Raw genomic sequence first — 18,907 nt, 5'->3', positions numbered from 1 at the left:
TTTTTTATCATTGGGTTCTTCTTGATCTCTTATCGGAACTCACAAGGCACGCACTTCCGATCTCAGAGTAAGCATGGTTACCACGAGTATATGATATAGGAAAAGGAGTTCCCCTTAAACTCCATCATTATACTATGTCCGGTTGAGGTTGCTGTGCGATGATGACAACAACAATGCTCTCGACGATAATGACAACCATTAATGCGGGGTAAATGATATAACAGACATGAATCACTGCATTCAATGAACATTACCAATTCACTCACTAAAACTTACACAAGCGCAGAAATAAGATTCACGGACAGCTGTGGATTAGAGCAGCCTGGACGTTTATCTGAACTTCGAAAACAGAAACTTTGGTACACAAAGGCAAACTACCGCCTACCACTTCATTCAGTAATCATCAACTGATCAACACAGTCAAATTCATGTAGTGGAATCATTGGCATTGTGCTGCAAATCTAACCACAAACATTCTCAACAAACATCACTCTTTATCGCATACTCTCCTTATATTATTGTTTTAACTATCATCATTCGAAATGTCACAATTGCCTACCACACCCTCGTATACATCTTCGAAACCACCTCCTTCACCTACACCCTCAAATAGAAGACATGGATTTAAGGTTTCTTCTTCAACTCCCTCAGCATCTGAGTTACCTTCCTATGACGATCATACGAGTCAATCACCGACTGTAGAAAAAGGTTATAATAGTCATCATGCATCTTTGGCACCTGGATTACCAAGATTACCGAGTGGTGGTTTAAGTGAATTTGGATATACAGAACAATCACGATCTATCACACCTTCTCAATCCGGATCTGGATCATTCGGTAGAAGACCTCTTCCTGCTCAACCTCCTTTACCTTCTTCATCATCATCACCTTCATCTAATTTACCACCAAATCCTTATCCAAGTTATAGGACTTCTCCCTCAACTACGTTGTCACAATCGGGATCATCAGGTTCAATAGGTAGAAGAGCATTACCTACTCCACCATCTCAACAGGGTTCAAGTTCAACACCACTTCTTCCATCTAGACCTGGTGGAGCAAGAGCTCTTCCTTCTGTACCTGGTGTACCGAGAAGTAGGAATATATCAGGATCAGCTTTCCCAGAAGGTGATCCACCTCCACCACCTCCAAGACCTAGCCAACCGTATACTGCTACTTCGTACTCTTCTCCTCCACTACCTCCGCCGCCTCGTCAAGCCGCACAATCAACACCTCCGATATCGAGACAGCCGTCAAGTCGTTTCAATAGCGGTACAGACGGGACCACATATGGATCGATTAACCTACCTACGTCTGGCTCATCATCCTCTAGTCATTTCACTTCTTCTCCTAGTCCGTCCCGAGTACCTTCACAGTCTAGTTCAGCCGGTCAATCATCTATGAATACATCGTATTCCTCTAGCGTCTCTCGAAACACATCACAGTCGACTCAAGCATCAAGTTTAGATACGCGACCTATTAGCACGTATAGTGATCAAGATTCTTGGTTACCCATTCTGGAGAGATTTGGCGATTTAAGTACGGTAGATGAGAGAAGTAGCTCGAAAGATGATTTGTCAGATGGCTTGGTACCACCAAATCCTTTCGGCAATGGTAACGAGGTCTCAAGTGGTCGTGGTACACCAACGCAGAAAAATTGGCTTGACGGTCCACCTAATCTACCGTATCTCGAAGAAGGTAGGATGAATAGAAACCGTGCTGCGAGTGCTGCTACGATAGGACCAGGTGATGAAGCTTATCCCGTTACTCCCAGGGGTGACGACAAACGTTTTGATAAGCAAGGAGGAATACTTGGAACGCCATTTCAGCAAGATCAACCTAGTCCTGCACGTAGTGGTCAATCATCAACAAACGTATCTTTTCCTGTACCTCAACCTCAACCTCAACCTCAATCGGCTCTACCAGCAGATGAAGAAGGTACATGGAGTAGTGGTGAAACAGTTCCTGCCAATACACTGAATCGTGAAAACTCAATAAGAAGTAATATGACAGATTATAGTATAACAGGTGATAACTCTGATGCTCAATCAGTATCAGCATTAAATTCAACTTCTGCTTCTTTACCTACTGGTACACCACAAAGACAATCATCAGTACATTCGTCATTACATCCAGCATCAATTTCATCAAGAAATACAAGGATATCATATGAACTATCACCTTCATGGCAAGAACAAACTCAACAACCTGCAAATTGGGTTGAAAGAAAATTACAAATACATCAAAGTCATAGAGATCAATTCGTTGATGATGATAACGAATCAAGAGAGTTTTATGATGGTGATGATTTCGATGGAGATGATTGGGATGAGGAAGGTGAAGAAGGTGAAGAAGATTTAGATGTAAATGAAATTAGATTCTTTCAACCTGCTTTTGTCAGTGAAATGGCCTTACAATTGAGAGATAAAGTTGAAAGAGGTAGACATATAAAAGCTGGTATAGCTTGGGTAGGAAGTTTTACTGGAAAAGATATAGTGGTAAGTATTATTCCTTCGACTAATCGATTGGTATTTCTGCTAATTGCATTTTCTTCAGACTACAATTCAGAATTTACTCCCACCTCATACACGAGCATCTCCAACAGACCGACGTTTTTCTCATTCTACTGCTTTATCTCTACAGAATCAGCTATGGTTTGTCGAAGTCGATTGGGATATCAAACCATTAAGGGATTCTTCTGATGATGTTTTCCGATTTATGGGTGAAATGGAAGGTATGGGATCGGGAGGTGACGCTTTAACAACTGAATTACCTAAAGGATTGATGACCATGGCTACAAGATGCTATTCACCTTCATGTACAGGTGATAACAGGTGTTATGCTCCAAGATGTCCATATAGAACTAATCCTAATAGTTTTTTGGAAAAAATTGAAATACCTATATCATCATCATCTGAAACTGCATCAATATCTACACCAGCAAGTATCAGACATGGAGATTGGAAAGAAGATATTGATCCTTTATTATTACGTGATTTATCACAGTCGCAATTAACTAGACAATCAGTCATAAGACAAGCATTACAATCTGAAATCTCATACGAAGCAGATTTAGCAGCGATGGAAACTTTATTTATTGATGGTATAAGAGATTCAAATCCACCTATAATAAAAGATGAATATAAAAGAGAACAATTTATACATGAAGTTTTCAATAATTATCAAGAATTAAGAGAATCATGTAAAAGATTAATTGAAGAATTTACAATTAGATTAAGAGAACAACCTATTATATTTTTCGTTGGAGATTTATTCTTACAAGCCGCAACTGAATTTAGAAATATTTATCCTGAATATACAGGTAAATTACCACAAGCTGAATTAGCTCTAACGAAAGAAATGGATGAAAATCCTGATTTCAGATTGTTTGTTGAGGTGAGTTGCGTCCGCATCATTATGAGTAGAAAATGTGCTAATTCTCGTTCACTGGTCATAGCGAGTAATTAGAGAAAACGATCGTAGGAGGGATATAAAATATTTAATCACAAGACCTTCAACACAATTACAAAGATATCCAGCAGTTCTGGAAGGAATCTTAAATGCTACATCTGAAGATGATCCAGATAGAGAATTTTTATATCAAGCATTACAATCGATTCAAAGTATATCAAGTTTATCACAATTGAAATTATTCCACGCATCAAAAGGTCGAGGACCTGCAGGTAAATTACAATGGTATGATTTAGTTCCTGAAGAAGAAAGAAGTTTAATGGAAAAAAAAGAACAAAAAAGACAAATGCAAATTTGGGAATTGATTCAAGGTGAAATGGAATATGTTGCAGATTTAGAAACTATACATAATTTATTTGTTAATGGATTAAGATTATCAGATTCACCTGTTATTGATAGAAATAGATTAGATGTTTTTTTGGATGAAAGTTTTCATAATTATAGATCTTTATTAGATGTACATTCAAAATTATTAGATAATTTACAAAATAGACAATTAGAACAACATCCTCATTTTGGTATGATTTCAGATTTGATTTTTGATGCTGCTTTAAATTGGCAAGAAGCATATATGGAATATGTAACTCATTATCCAATAGCAAAAGCAAAAGTTCAAGAAGAAGAATCAAAAAATCCCAAATTTGCTGCTTTCTTACAGGTGAGTTGATAGCTTTTTTACTTTCTTGACTCTGCAAAGGTTTTTTTTTCTTGATATGCTAAATCTCTAATGTTTTTTAGACATGCTTGAAAGATCCATCATCAAATAGACAAGATGTATACCATTTTATAAATCGACCTATACCTAGATTATTAAGATATAACCTATTATTAGCTGATATTCTGAAATCATTAAAAGAAGTTGGACCACCTGATCATCCTGATATTGAACAAATTCCAAGTGTAATGGAAATTATTACAGATTTAGGTAAAGCCACACAAAAAGGTGTTGCGGTAAATGAATCAAAAGTTGAACTATGGGGTTTCCAACATACTTTAGATGGAACGAGATTTTGGCCAAGAATGGTTAAAGATTTAGATTTAGCTAATCCAATGAGAGAATTGATTCATAAAGGTAGAGTTTTCAGACAGCCTGAAGGTTCAATCGGTACTGCTTGGACTGAACTTGTTGTTTTACTGTTTGATCATTATCGTGAGTGTTCCAAGGACTTCGGATTACCATTGTGATAAATGCTTGTCCTAACGAAAATCCCATTTACCTTAGTCGTTCTCACTAAACCAGAAAGAACATCCAAGTCGTCTAGAAAGGATCATCACAGACAAATTAAATATGTCATCAATCGAAGAGTAAGCTGTTTCTGATGAGTGCGGTTTATCTTATGGAAGCTTACCTCAATTGATTTAGCCAATCCCACTTGAGCTACTTTCGCTTGGTAATTTCTCAGATGCACCTAGACAAAGAGCCACTGGAAGGTTGTTCGGAGTTGGAGGTGATAAATCAGATGCAAATACTGAAGATACCGCTAATGTTTCGAATGAAAGAGACAATCGAACGGTCTATCCATTCAATATATCTTTCATCGGTCAAGGTCAATTAGGTGGTTCATATACACTTTGGGCTGAATCATCTTCAGCAAGAGATGAATGGAAAGCAAAATTACAACATGCTAAAGTATTAAGACTCGAAGTTAATGATGCTGGAAAGGTGAGTTGTCCACTCTAATTGCCTGTAATCTTTTACAAATTCGCGAGAGATTCCCTAACGTTTGTGCTCAAAACAGGTATTCGAGATGATTCCTCTTAGTGAGAACACTTTCTATATGGCTCCCAATTATGCTGTACCAAAAGAGAAAGACGAGAATTATACTGGAAGAATATCATGTAGTTGTCCTTTTAGTGAGTTTATCGTTTTGTTTATCTTGTCAATGCAGCATGGACGGTATTTGTACTAATATTGAAAATGTTAGCCACTTCTGATGGGCGGAAACTCGTTGCCGTCGGATGTCTTGATGGTGTTTGGATAGGTGTTCGTGGACAATCAACAACACTTAGAAAAGTTTTACATGTCAGGCATGTCACTAATTTAGCTGTTTTAGAGGAATTTGGAATGTTCCTTGTTTGTTCTGAAAAGGTGAGTCTGGTGTCATAAATCGTTAATCCTTCCTATCGCGCTGCATTTCGATACTGACACCTTGTTCGCGACATCAGGCTTTATTCGCTTATCATATGGAAGCTCTTGTTCCTACTGGAACCCAGCGAAATCAATACAAAACTGCACCCGAAAGAATAACAGCTCCAAGAGAAGAGATTTCTTGGTTCACTGTTGGTAAATTAGGTGAAAGAACCTTGGTTGTGACTATGAAGAAAGAGACTGTAAGTCAACGTTGAAGTGTGTCGATGAATTATACTTATCTTCAACGTGCAACCATTATAGACTACATCAACATTTAAAATCCTTGAACCTGTTTCTACTAGATCAGCTGAAGATCCAAGACAAAGAAGACCATTTGGTTTCTTAGGTAAAGGTTCAGAATGGTTTAGACCTTATAAAATGTTTTATTTACCTGCAGAAGTATATGGTTTACATTTCTTAAAACATAAAATGGCTATCGTGTGTTCAAAAGGTTTTGAAATTATGGATCTTGTTGAGTAAGTTTACCTATCTTTCCACTTACATAAGGTTTAGTACCAAATGTGTAAGCTGACATGTAAGTATAGTTTGAAAGGAGGTAGTATACCAATATTTGATCCAGCTAAAACAAGAGAAAAACCAATGTTAGCTGAAATTCAAAGGAAATGTGAAGCTGGAAAACCATTAGGAATGTATAGATCTACTGAAACTGAATTTTTACTCTGTTACGATAGTGAGTTTTCAGCTTTCCATCATTTGCGTGCCTTTTATTGTAACGACGAACGTAACGCTGATGAAGAAATCGATTTCAGCTTTCGGTGTATATGTTGATAGGTAAATCCATCTTATCTTGTAAATCACCAATCAACTCATGATTAACTAACCAAACATCTTTTCAATCTTATATAGACACGGTGAACCCAATCGAGATTGTCGAGCAATCGAATGGGAAGGTAAACCAGACAGTATAGCTTTCCATCCACCATACCTCTTACTCATTTCAGCGCCATTTATCGAAATCAGACATATAGATACAGCAAAACTATTACAGATCTATACTGGCAGTGATCTCAGATTGACTTGGGAGTGAGTATCCAACCTGATTCGTTGATTTGAGATCGTTAAATCTAGTACGTGTTCCTAACGATCATGTAATTTTAGCGGTTCTGGTGGACATAGACATCAACCTGTCGATAATCCTGGTAAACAGTGAGTCTGATGTTACAAAGGTCGATGGTATGCAAAGTTGACGCTTTATGAATCCTTTTCAGTGGCTACGGTGAAGAAACAAAGATACAAGAACCGCAAATTCATATTTGTCAGCGTGCACCGGATCTACGACAGCTAGCACGAGGATTACAAGGTGTTGGACAGCATGTGTAAGCAGACTTCAGACGATCATTTGAGCAATATCTGATTTTGTGAGGTTTTTAATATCTTTGATTGACTGATAATTGTGTTTTGTTTTGATCAGATTCGAACTAAGTCCCACGTTATTGTTAAATAATCCTTTATTGAATCCCTTCAATACTCATGATTCAAATTACCTACCTCCACCACCTTTAACAAGTCACGTAACCCCTCAAATCAGAGTAAGCATGATTTTCTTACCTGTTTTAGATGATGAGAACGATATGTCTCCAATGAGTTTATCGCTGATGTGTATTTCTTTTTACAATTTGCAGCAAGCTAGACCTCCTTCAATCATGACAGTAGAATCAGGCGAATACCCTTCACATACACCTTACAACCCTAATTTCAACCACAATCAACATCACGGTCAAAATGGTCTTCATCCTCATAACAATCTACGTGAAAGTGGGTACAATAGTCATATGAACAGTACTTCAAGTTTAAACCATTATAGCTCAAGAGATAATTTGGTAGGAAATAATCCTACACAAAATCCAGGATATGGTTATGGTGTAAATCCAAATAATCAGAATTACGGTTATGGTGATTCACAATTTTATCCTTACACACCAACTAACGGTCATCATAACACAAACCAAGGAGGAGGAGGATTTGTTAGAAGAGAAAGTTCAAATAGCAATACAACTTCAGGATATAGTGCTAATTCTGGTAATTGGTAAATCAAAATAAAAGAATTATAGATTACGGAAAATCGGGTACAAGATTTGGTTATTGATCTTAGATAGTTGAATAGATTGAAATCGGAATCATAAATAAGGGTCAAGTCATATATGGGATAACAATTCTAGGACTTTTTTTGGGAATTTGGGAATCCTTATAAAACCTCCGTCCTCTTAATCCGATGGTCTAGTATTTATTGTAAATAAGGTTGTATAATTGTTACTGTATCTATTATAAATATCCTATATTTTACTTTTAACGACATGAAGCTTGCAAAAAAGATGCGATTGAAGTGCAAAATAACAGATACATATATATATACATACAACAAGCTATCATGTACAACGGGATAATACGATTAATACAGTTTCATCTATGTTATTTCATCTATTTTGTATGTTGTATCTTAAATTACTTTCACTTTCTATCTACGCGAGATCACGCGACCTTGCCTGTTTGAGTTTCTTTATATTACTAGCTATTTCCTTGCATTTCCTATATAAAACCCATATATCAGTACCCTGTCATTTGATTTTAATCGATAGAAACCGAGAAGAGGAAGAAAAAATCAGATAACTTACGTTTTCAATAATTCAGTTTGTTTTTTCCTTTCTTCAATTTCTTTTTCCATAATTAAGATTAACGTAGATTCACTTTGTATTCCGCGTAATTGATTTGAATTTATCATCATTGTTGCTGCTAAATTACTTAAATGTTGAATATACTATTAAAGTTGGTAGATATGACAGAAAATCTAGTTAAAACTATATGCTTATACTGGTATACTGGATTTTCGAATTGTTTATCTTTAGGATGTACGTTGTACTTACCTGATCACCTTCATGTGCCCATCCATGATGCATTAACTCATTAGGTGTTCTTGCTGATGTAGTCAATGCATCTAACAATAATAATATGGTATGTAAAAACGATGATAACAAATTGGGTAATGTCTCTTCAGGTTGTTTCCCATTAGAATGAAACATTGGTGGTAAGCCTATACTTTCGACTGTAGGTATATTTGGTTCAGTCTGATCATTGATGGCAATCGATACGAGAGTAACGTTAGCTATATTATACTACACTATAGATTGAGATGGTCACATTTGAATAAATTGATGATCAATAGAGAGTTATACATACAGTAAACATATTCCCAAAACACATCCATCTTCCATCATCATTTACCCAATCTACATTGGGTTTCTCCAATCTCAAATTCAATTCTTCTAATTCATTCTTTTCATCTTCATTCAAATCTATCTTATTCTCTTTATCTTTATCATCTATTTTATCTTTATCCTCCCTGAAGAAAGAATTAATACCCGTAAGAGTTTCATAACGATTGATATTTGTTTCAGTAAAAGATTGCCAGTATGCAGGTGGTGGCGGAAATAAGGTATTCGTTATTGGCAATGCCTCTTCTTGTGTTGGATATCCACTCATCTTGTATTAGACTGCTATATCATGAAGAATTTCTTTTAACTATCTATAGCTGTTGCAAGAGGTAAATGAAGGTTATCTAACTTTGACTTTAGCGATACAGCGAGGACGGAATCAAATTTACTCAAGTCGTAACATAACGTTAGTCCCCGACAATTGTAACCTCTTTCCTCCATCACCCCCCTTCTCCCCCCCTCTCGCATCATTTCCAAAATTTCGCTAAAGCACCCATATTTTCCTGCTAATATGTTGTTCCCATAGTTTTGACGTTTTACTGGCATGAAAAGATGGTAAAAATAGAGCATGTATGGGAGTTGTGAGTCAGGCAAAGAATCGAAAATCGAAAATCCACCGAGTACAGCCACTGTATGTTAAAGGAGTGAAGAGAGGGGGAGACGGGGAGGGCGTTCATAATGGTGGGTGCTGAAGTTGCGGATAGTTCGAGAATGGCTAAACGAACAAAGTCAGACTATCAGGCGAAGGTTGTCACTCCATAAGGAATTGTGCATCAATTGCATACAGTCTAGCATGCTGCATGAATATTGTAGTACAAATGACGGTGTACATGACACAGAGGATGCGAAAGGTAGGAATAGAACGTAAGAAGTGCGCCGAATTGTCCTGTGATAAGTTACTACAATAAACCTAATCTCTTCATTTATGAGCGATACTATCTGAGGATTAAGCTAGTTTATAGTCGTCGTCAATTTCGATGGCTTCAGATTCTGAGCTTGAATCCTTGTAGTTGATGAACATATTGGCTGATGAGTTTCGTGTGGATCTTCTCTATGATATGATATGGATACAACAATTAGCTGAAGCCTGATTTCGAGACAAATGGCACAAAAGGTGTTTGTATGGACTGACCAATGGCTTAGTTGATGACTTGTTGATGGAAGAAAATGCTTCTCTCTCTCTTCTATCACTCGATTTACTTGATTTGAGAGTAGATGTTTTCGATCTTGATCTAGTACTACTGGGGGGAGTTGGTGGAGCTTTTCTCTTCTTTTCTCCATCAATGAAAAAGGAAGATGATAATATTTCTCCCCCTCTGGCCAAAGCAATCTCCTGATTGAATTGAGAGGTGAACCCAGTTTTTGATATATCGCCATCGGTTTCTTCGATAGTACAGACAGTATCGGGTAAGCTTCGGTCAACACCTTTACATTTACTCTTTAATGATTGAGGCGAGTATCGGACAGGATGTGAATGAGATTGTTTACTTTCGAGACGATCAATCCTTTTGATCATAGATTGAATTAGTTGACTTTGATCTTTCTTCCTTCTTTGAGTATATTTCAATTCCTTATTTTCCTTTTCCAATTTATCTATTCTTCTGACCAATAAACTTAATAAATCTATGACAGAGAAGATAATTTTGATCAAAATACTTAATCTATTTAAAAATTCAGCTATTTTCATTGATATGATGATTACAAGATCATATAATTCGTTTGCAACATCGAAATCTTCTTCACATTCATATACTTCTTGACCATATCTATGATTTTGCCATGTTCTCGGATCAACATTTTTGGGTTTCAATATATCTTGGTATACATATGGTGATTCTACTCCATCGATTACAGGCTTACCCATTAAGCTATTCATACATCTAGTCAATGATTTGACTATTTTAACAGATTCATCTTTTCGCTGGGCAATTCCATAATCTTCCTTTTCGATTTGACTGTCATCATCTCCAGGTTGATAAGTCTCATTATTCCTTCCACTTCTAGTGTTGAGTGATGTTCTTGGATTCAAGTATGATGCATTCAGGTGAGTTGACATATTGAAAGAGTAGAAGGGAAATTCCGATGATCGTCGACTTGTAATGTAGTTTTAGTAGTAGTAGTAGTAGTAGTCCTGTCCGGTTCTGTATATTTAGGTTAGTAGAATTATCGGTTGGATGAGCAAATATACGTCAGAAAGCATGTAGTAGTCGATTTAGGGGTCTAGGGGATCTCTGAAACACGTATAAATTGGTTATTTGTGACGGATGGGTATCAAGGAAAGACGATAGAAGGAAGAAAGAAGGGAGGAGAGGCATAAATATCCGAAATAACCATGATCCCTCTAATTCCTCTAGACTTACGATTTGCAGTCCAGGTTGAGCGAGTAAAGAAGCTGTAACGCTTTGGTTCACTTTAGGAATAGGAAGAGGGAGAAGTAAGGGATTTAAGTGCAGAGTTTTCGGTTTGCATGAATATACCGTCAAAGGGACATCAATGATTATTCATTGTACGTGTGAGTGCTTTGTAGGTGACGGCAATGTCCGCTTATACTTGATACGCGAAGGCAGGCATCATTGCAACTGGGATAAATGTTCTTCATCGACTAATGTGCATGACGAAAATGTACGAAACCAATGTATATATTAAAAGAGAGAAACGGAAACCAATTACTTAGGGTCCATTTACTTCTTTTTGGCTCCGGCTTTCTCGGCAGCTATGAGGTAAAGGTTAAGTCAGCAAAAGTAAAAGGAAGAAAACCATCCTAGTGAATCAACATACCTTTGGTAACTTTACCACCTTTACCGTCGGTTTTCTGTTAAATTGAAAGCAATTAAAAGGTCAGCAAGATAATCACGATGAAGAAAACGAAAAGCTGGACACCAACCTCGACGCTCTTAATGACTCCGACAGCGACAGTTTGTCTCATATCTCTGACGGCGAATCGACCAAGAGGTGGGTATTCAGTGTATGATTCAACACAGATTGGTTTTTGAGAAACTAATTTAACAATAGCGGCATCACCGGACTGATGGTAGAGAAGAGGATATATGTGTTAGTATATGTCTAATAGATGCATGTTATGTGTTGAAGTGAACTTACTTTGACGAATTTAGGGTTGGCTTCCATAACTTTACCAGTTCTTCGGTCAATTTTCTCGATAAGTTCTGAGAATTTACAGGCAATGTGGGCGGTGTGACAATCTAAGACTGGAGTGTAACCGGCACCGATTTGACCAGGGTGGTTAAGAACGATAACTTGGGCGTTGAATGAAGCAGCTTCTTTAGGAGGATCTTGTTTTCTGGTCCAGGAAATGATACGTTAGTGTATGTCTGAGGTATAAGAAAAGAGATGAAGAAAGTTTGAGAAGGGGCAAGAGGATTTGTGTAGCTCAAGGTGAAGTCAAAAGGTGATGAGGGAACAATGTCAACTCACGTGTCACCACAGACGTTACCTCTTCTGATATCTTTGATTGAGACGTTCTTGACGTTGAAACTATAGGTTAAGAAGTTAGTGAAGATGTTGTAAGTCATGGGAAGGAAAGGAAGAAGACTTACCCGACGTTGTCTCCTGGAAGACCTTCAGGGATTTGTTCGTGGTGCATTTCAACGGATTTGACTTCAGTGGTAACGTTTGATGGGGCGAAGGTGACTATTGAGAGAGGTGATGTTAGTATGTATCGATGCATGATGCATGAAGAATGTAAGAAGGTATGATAGATGAAGGATATCGAAGGATGATTGAGGTGAATGTGGCAGGTGAATGAGGCGGAGTATGCCGAAGAAGGAATCAAGTGACAATTTTAACTTACCAACCATACCAGCTTTGATAACACCGGTTTCAACTCGACCTACTGGCACAGTACCGATACCACCGATCTTGTAAACATCTTGGAGAGGTAATCGGAGAGGTTTGTCGGTAGGTCTGGTAGGTGGTTCAATAGCATCAATGGCATCAAGTAAGGTTTTACCTTTAACTTGACCGGCTTTGGTTTCTTTGACCCAACCTTTGTACCATGACATGCTGTGAGAGACGTGTTAAGTCAGCAGAAGATCAATGATGAAACTTGTAAAGCGATTTAAACTCACTTGGATGATTCTTCCAACATGTTGTCACCGTGCCAACCTGAGATTGGGACGAAAGCGACGGCTTTAGGGTTGTAACCGACCTTTTTGATGAAACCTGAAGCTTCTTTGACGATTTCGTTGAATCGGTCTTCAGAGTATTTACAGGTATCCATCTTGTTACAGGCAACGATAAGTTGTCTTACACCAAGAGTGAAAGCGAGTAAAGCGTGTTCTCTGGTTTGACCTTCTTTTGAGATACCAGCTTCGAATTCACCAACACCGGTGGCAATGATAAGAATGGCACAATCGGCTTGGGAAGTACCAGTAATCATGTTTTTGATGAAATCTCTGTGACCAGGAGCATCAATAACGGTGACTTGGTATTTAGGAGTTTCGAATTTCCAAAGAGCGATATCGATGGTGATACCTCTTTCTCTTTCGGCCTTAAGTTTGTCTAAAACCCAAGCGTATTTGAATGAGGCTAAGTGATAAAGGGATGATATCAGTATATGATGGTTGAGATGATGAGTTGAATGAGAATTTTATACCTACATTTACCTAATTCAGCAGCTTCTTTTTCGAACTTTTCAATGGTTCTTTTGTCGATACCACCACATTTGTAGATCAAGTGACCAGTGGTGGTTGATTTACCGGAATCGACATGACCAATGACGACGACGTTAACGTGTAATTTATCTTTACCCATTTTGGATTTTTTTTCTGATGAATGGAAAAGAGAAAGTCAGTAAAGTTGATCAAAGTAATAAATGTCAGACCACCGCAGCTAGATCCGGCTTGTCATTGTCCAGAGCTAAGACTATCAAGGAAAGATAGTCAAAGATGAAAGATAGAGATGTTCAACTTCATCCGCCACTATCAACTTTTCCTTATCTGAATCTCACTTTTTTCCTTCTCACTTCCACTAATTTCTTTCGCGATACAGATAGCTTGAAAGATGGTGAAGATCAAGTTGTACTCACATTTGTTTTGTTTAAAGAAGAGAATAAAGGATGAGATAGAGAAAAGACTCTTTTTAGGATGAAGAAGAGAAAGAAAGAAAGAAGAAAAAGGGGAAGTGAACGGTTGTGGAGTATCGAGGGGATTATATTGTCTGTAACACAACGCCAATTCAATTTTTGGGATAAAATATTTTAATCATTTTTTTTATTATCTCTACATGCGATTAAAAAAACTTCTTTTTTATCTTTTTATGCTCAAAACTCCAACCAAAAAACCAAAACAAAACGCCGATTTCACTAGAAAAATCTTTACCGAACGTGGCGTTTTCCTGTTTCCTTATTCTATAAAAACGTTTTTCTCCTTTATTATGACATACCCTATTCATGCCCTGTAAAGCTATGATCTCAATTACGATTCTTATCAACCTAAATCTCTCAAGGATTACGATTAGCTTCTAATCATCTCTATAAACACATGACCCTTGCCAAGATCCGAGTGCTACCCTACTGAAAATTTTACTTTTCCTGATAACCTGAATCCAGAATACCATATCCGTCTTGAAACCTCCACTTTCAAGGTCCACCCACTCACACATCGACGGGGAAGGAGTTCCTTCAGATAACGGGTGTCTTTATTATCGCACGATCACCATTTTAGCCGTACATGACATGCCATCATAAACCTTGATCACCCTAGACGGGATTTGCATGGCCTTTACACTATGCATCTAGACTCAAAACGGCCTAAGAAGATGAAAATTTGCATTCACCTTAAAGCAGCGTTTTGGCTCAACGCTTAACAAGCGGAAAAGGTTTTCCTGAGTTGTGAAGTCGGTACTACCGCTCATACAATCATTGACCCATCAAATCATCACTATTCAATCGGGTCTGATCGTATCTATGATGCATCTATCAACAAACACAACATGTGCTTGAGATGTGGAGTTGGCAGTATACTTCGTCGTTGAGAATCTTGTGCCACCCATCTCACTCCGATTAGATCGGATCGGACAACTTGGGTCTGCACGGATCATCAGACTGTAGAATGTCATTAAACATAAAACCATCAAAAATACACACATAAATACCTTTGAAACACACTTTCACCGTGGTACCGTTCAGCCGGATTCGGCAGCATATTCATCATGGCCATCAAATTACCATCAAGATGTCCTTTGAATACATACATTCGGCTTTATCATGCATAGATTGCCAAGGTTTTTGTTCGAATGTGGCGTCGATCAGTGCATACCTGTGGCGGATCATAGTTCATCGACTGGTCTCACAAAGTATTGGAATGGAAGAGATGAGCTAGCTAATCACATCAACCAACTACCTTATGCCTCAATCTTCGAATATTGAACCAGATATTCAACCTGATGATCACCCTACACCACTTCATGAACTGCCAAAGTACGATGGCCAAGTATGACCATATGCTGCTAAACCTTACGGCTTATCCATGTATAGAGAGCGTGTGAATGCTATTGCGTATGAATCAAATGCATGAGCGATTGCGTCCATAAACGATTTATCGGCACGTATATGCGGTACGAGATATATAACAACATGATTATGGATGTGAACTAATGGAAGCCAATCAAGGGAACTAAAACACCAAAAACTCCCTTGAAACGCTGAACATGAAATTACCAAGAAAGACCATCTAAAATATTACAACATGATTGCCTATTCAGAGGAACTCTTAGACTTCTTCTCCTTTTTGTCTTTCTTTTCCTTCTTTTCACTTTTATCTTTCTTCTCCTTCTTGTCTTTCTTTACCTTTACTTCACCTTCGATTTCTTCATCCCGTTTACGTTTCTTGTCTTTAACATTTTTCTCTTCCGTAATCTGCTGTACCTTGTCTTCTGATGATTTTCTAGATTTCTTCTCTTCCTTCTTCTTCAATTTCTTCTCCTCTTTTTCCCTTTTCTTTTTTGCTTTTTCATCTTCTTCAGGTTCACCAGCATGTTCGAAATGATGCACCGTTTCAGCTGCTTCATGTATCGGATCTTCTTCTTCCTTTTCCTTTTTAGATTTTTTAGATTTCTTCTTTGATAGAAGTTGATCTTCTGGCTGAGGAACAGGTTCTGAAGAAGGATCAAAATCAACTTGTTTATCTTCAAATGTGGATTTTTGACCTTCCCATGCGGTACCACCTATAGGTTTTAATGATGATGATCCATTATATTCTGATATTCTTTCTAGACTACTTGAAGGTAAATCTTCAATCTTCACTGAGCTTCCTGATGCATCAGCAGCAGCTTGTCTAGCAGCCATTTTTTCTCTCATTTTTTGTCTAAAATAATCTGATACAGATAATGCAGATTTAGTCACTGTTTCATCCGCTATTCTACCATCTTTTTTCGTTATTTCTTCGGAAGTCGAATCTTCAGGTTGAGGTGTTGATGGAGTTGGATTAGATGGTGATGGGGAAGAAGGTAAAGATGATATTGGTACACCTAAGATTTCAGCTAATGCAGCTGGAGACTGAGATGCCATTCTTTTCGAATTCAAGTGTTTTTGTCTTGACCTGTGAATATCATTATTCACGATAACCACAGTTATAAGCCTATCAGCCTGTCTTCCAAAAAGGATTCAAAGTACCTGGAAAAATTGCAGTACTTACGCTATTCTATTTCTCAAAATCTTATTTTCGTCTTTCTTTTCTTCTGGTTGAGGACTAGCGGCTTCAGGTGCAGGGGAAGGAGAAGGACTCGCTGAAGCAGCAGCTATCCTTTTCAAAACATCTTCTAAACCTCTTCCAGCTTGACCTGCACCAGCAGCTAGATCTGATCCATCTTTTTTAGCTCTATCCATACCTATACCACCATTATCTGATTTTCTTATTACTGCAATATGATTCGGATTTCCAGATAAATCTGAACCCAAACCGGTGTTGTCAGACCATCCTAAAGATGTCATATGTTTATATGAGAATCTTGATTTATCATCTGACCATGTTAAATTACGTGGATCTAATCCAATTCTTTCTATTCGACCATAGTGGAATTAGTATAAACCAGCGATTATCACTCCATGAACCCAAGATTCAGTTTTGGATTTGGGAAGGTTCAGCTTGAGTGATGTATGACTTACGCTTCTCTTTGCGCTGCGATAAACCCATTGTAAACTCTCAAAGTATCTCTTGTGATGCCCATGAATCTTTGAGGTGAGGATCGTAGGCTTTTGATATGTAAAACTAGCAACACCTTTAATCGTGTAAACAAAAAATCAAAAATATCTCTCACCGTACTACTTTTTACCTAAAGTGACACGCGAGAAATCTTGAAATTTTGAAAAAATAAGAATTGTTACGGTTATCCTCCACCCTAGTCCCTTGGCCACCCTACATACAATATTAGTCTTTTATCTTTGTTTTCATCACATTTCTTGCATCTATAGACCATACACTACTTATATACCCCATAGACCGAAGAAGAAATAAGACAATATGGTATGTCCAATGATGTCTGAAGAATGAACAATGTAGCTGATACTGATATACTTTTCTCCTTAGCCTCAAGTCAGTCCTTCTACCTTGAACGCAGTTGAATCGATATACGAACTAACATGCCCCTCCTTAGAACGAGTATATGGAAGAGCACCGTAAACGACATGGTCGTCGTATGGATTATGAGGAGAAGAAGTGGGTTTTCCCTGCTATTTGAGATGGCTCCATTTATACTGATCATTTACGTTCCGCTTATAGACGAAAGAGAACAGCTCGTGAAGCTCACAAAGCTTCAGCAGATGCTCAAAAGATATTTGGTCATAAAGCTAAATTACAACATGCTAAGAGACATGCAGAAAAAGTTCAAATGAAGAAAACTCTTAAAGCTCATGATGAAAGAAATGTTAAACAAAAAGATGATGGTGCAGTTAAAGAAGGTGCTTTACCTACTTATCTTTTAGATAGAGAAGGTCAAAAAGTATGTTCATCTCATTCCACATATCCCCCTTCTTACACCTTTGCGTATTCAACATATATCAAAGGACGGAGGATACTGATTTCTGTGAGATTGTCTTAGGATGCAAAAGCATTGTCAACAGCAGTCAAAGATAGAAGAAAAGATCGAGCTGCTAAATATTCAGTACCTTTACCTAAAGTCAGAGGTATTGCTGAAGAAGAAATGTTCAAAGTTATTAAGACTGGTAAACATAAAGGAAAGAGTTGGAAGAGAATGGTCAACAAAGCTACATTTGTTGGTGAAGGGTTTACAAGAAAACCTGTGAAATTAGAGGTAAGTCCATCTTTTGCTCTCAGCGAGTGAAGAAAAATAGCTTACATTTATGCCGGTGTAGCGATTCATCCGACCTATGGGTTTAGTACGTTTACTTATATGAGATCTCAGGATCGGGTACTCAAGCTAACCTTACTATGTATATAGCGTATGACAAAAGCCAATGTTACGCATCGTGGGTTATCCATCATTCCCTACTTATAAGTCATAGAGCTAACTCATACGTGTTTTAGCCGAACTCAAAACCACTTTCCAACTCCCTATTTTGGGTGTAAAGAAGAACCCTCAATCTCCGTTATATACATCTCTTGGTAAGTGACATTATGATAAGCTGATGGCAATGTTCAACGCTGACTTATGTCCCACAGGTGTTCTTACTAAGGGTACGATTCTAGAGGTGAACGTTAGTGAATTAGGTATGGTTACTACGGGAGGAAAGGTCGTGTGGTCCAGTAAGCTGCCGCTATAATGTCAATTTGAGAAGGAACCCAGCTCACAGTCTTGTATAGAATACGCACAAATTACCAATAACCCAGGTTAGTTGCTTTTTTGCGTTTCTTTTTGGACATATCCCCAAGCTAACAATCTATCTACAGAAAACGATGGATGTATCAACTCTGTTCTCCTTGTGTAGTTCCACTGTCTCGCCTGGAGCTGCATAGCATGCATAGCAGGAGGAAGCGGATTCATTGACTGTAATTTGTACTATATCTATACACCTATACCCCATGTACTATCTTTTGCTCATATGAAATTTGATTCCGTTATTGTTTGCATTATTCCCAGAAGTCCAAAGGTGGAGGACGACCTG

General features: G+C 37.8%; 6 protein-coding genes across 6 annotated transcripts; 2 read left to right on the top strand and 4 right to left on the bottom strand.

The window, feature by feature from the left end:
- Window positions 1-542: 542 nt before the first annotated feature.
- Window positions 543-7,650, top strand: L201_001354 (uncharacterized protein; the record flags this gene model as incomplete). Its single annotated transcript, XM_066217143.1, has 17 exons — window positions 543-2,495; window positions 2,554-3,393; window positions 3,455-4,126; window positions 4,207-4,618; window positions 4,691-4,773; window positions 4,832-5,131; window positions 5,208-5,322; window positions 5,394-5,557; window positions 5,635-5,799; window positions 5,861-6,075; window positions 6,145-6,290; window positions 6,370-6,391; window positions 6,467-6,643; window positions 6,719-6,766; window positions 6,829-6,936; window positions 7,032-7,149; window positions 7,243-7,650. The coding sequence occupies 17 exons, from the start codon at window positions 543-545 to the stop codon at window positions 7,648-7,650; spliced, it is 5,946 nt and encodes a 1,981-aa protein (XP_066073240.1).
- Window positions 7,651-8,079: 429 nt separating this feature from the next.
- On the bottom strand, window positions 8,080-9,097 carry L201_001353 (uncharacterized protein; the record flags this gene model as incomplete). Its single annotated transcript, XM_066217142.1, has 4 exons — window positions 8,080-8,146; window positions 8,233-8,375; window positions 8,482-8,682; window positions 8,795-9,097. 4 exons carry the CDS (start codon window positions 9,095-9,097, stop codon window positions 8,080-8,082), a joined length of 714 nt encoding a protein of 237 aa, XP_066073239.1.
- A 678-nt stretch (window positions 9,098-9,775) lies between these two features.
- On the bottom strand, window positions 9,776-10,885 carry L201_001352 (uncharacterized protein; the record flags this gene model as incomplete). The annotated part of the gene is made up of 2 exons (XM_066217141.1): window positions 9,776-9,880; window positions 9,962-10,885. 2 exons carry the CDS (start codon window positions 10,883-10,885, stop codon window positions 9,776-9,778), a joined length of 1,029 nt encoding a protein of 342 aa, XP_066073238.1.
- Window positions 10,886-11,510: 625 nt separating this feature from the next.
- Window positions 11,511-13,599, bottom strand: L201_001351 (translation elongation factor EF-1 alpha; the record flags this gene model as incomplete). Its single annotated transcript, XM_066217140.1, has 9 exons — window positions 11,511-11,542; window positions 11,608-11,641; window positions 11,714-11,854; window positions 11,929-12,127; window positions 12,262-12,321; window positions 12,384-12,477; window positions 12,638-12,849; window positions 12,915-13,374; window positions 13,446-13,599. The coding sequence occupies 9 exons, from the start codon at window positions 13,597-13,599 to the stop codon at window positions 11,511-11,513; spliced, it is 1,386 nt and encodes a 461-aa protein (XP_066073237.1).
- Window positions 13,600-15,541: 1,942 nt separating this feature from the next.
- Window positions 15,542-16,979, bottom strand: L201_001350 (uncharacterized protein; the record flags this gene model as incomplete). The annotated part of the gene is made up of 3 exons (XM_066217139.1): window positions 15,542-16,385; window positions 16,482-16,845; window positions 16,952-16,979. 3 exons carry the CDS (start codon window positions 16,977-16,979, stop codon window positions 15,542-15,544), a joined length of 1,236 nt encoding a protein of 411 aa, XP_066073236.1.
- Window positions 16,980-17,448: 469 nt separating this feature from the next.
- On the top strand, window positions 17,449-18,730 carry L201_001349 (ribosome biogenesis protein NSA2; the record flags this gene model as incomplete). The annotated part of the gene is made up of 9 exons (XM_066217138.1): window positions 17,449-17,501; window positions 17,565-17,784; window positions 17,884-18,096; window positions 18,158-18,181; window positions 18,244-18,271; window positions 18,330-18,407; window positions 18,465-18,548; window positions 18,606-18,632; window positions 18,693-18,730. The coding sequence occupies 9 exons, from the start codon at window positions 17,449-17,451 to the stop codon at window positions 18,728-18,730; spliced, it is 765 nt and encodes a 254-aa protein (XP_066073235.1).
- Window positions 18,731-18,907: the final 177 nt, after the last annotated feature.

This window comes from Kwoniella dendrophila, chromosome 1 (assembly GCF_036810415.1).
Source record: "Kwoniella dendrophila CBS 6074 chromosome 1, complete sequence".
NCBI lineage: Eukaryota > Fungi > Basidiomycota > Tremellomycetes > Tremellales > Cryptococcaceae > Kwoniella > Kwoniella dendrophila.
Note: the sequence above shows the minus strand (reverse complement) of the source record. Positions and strands in the feature narration are given on the sequence as shown.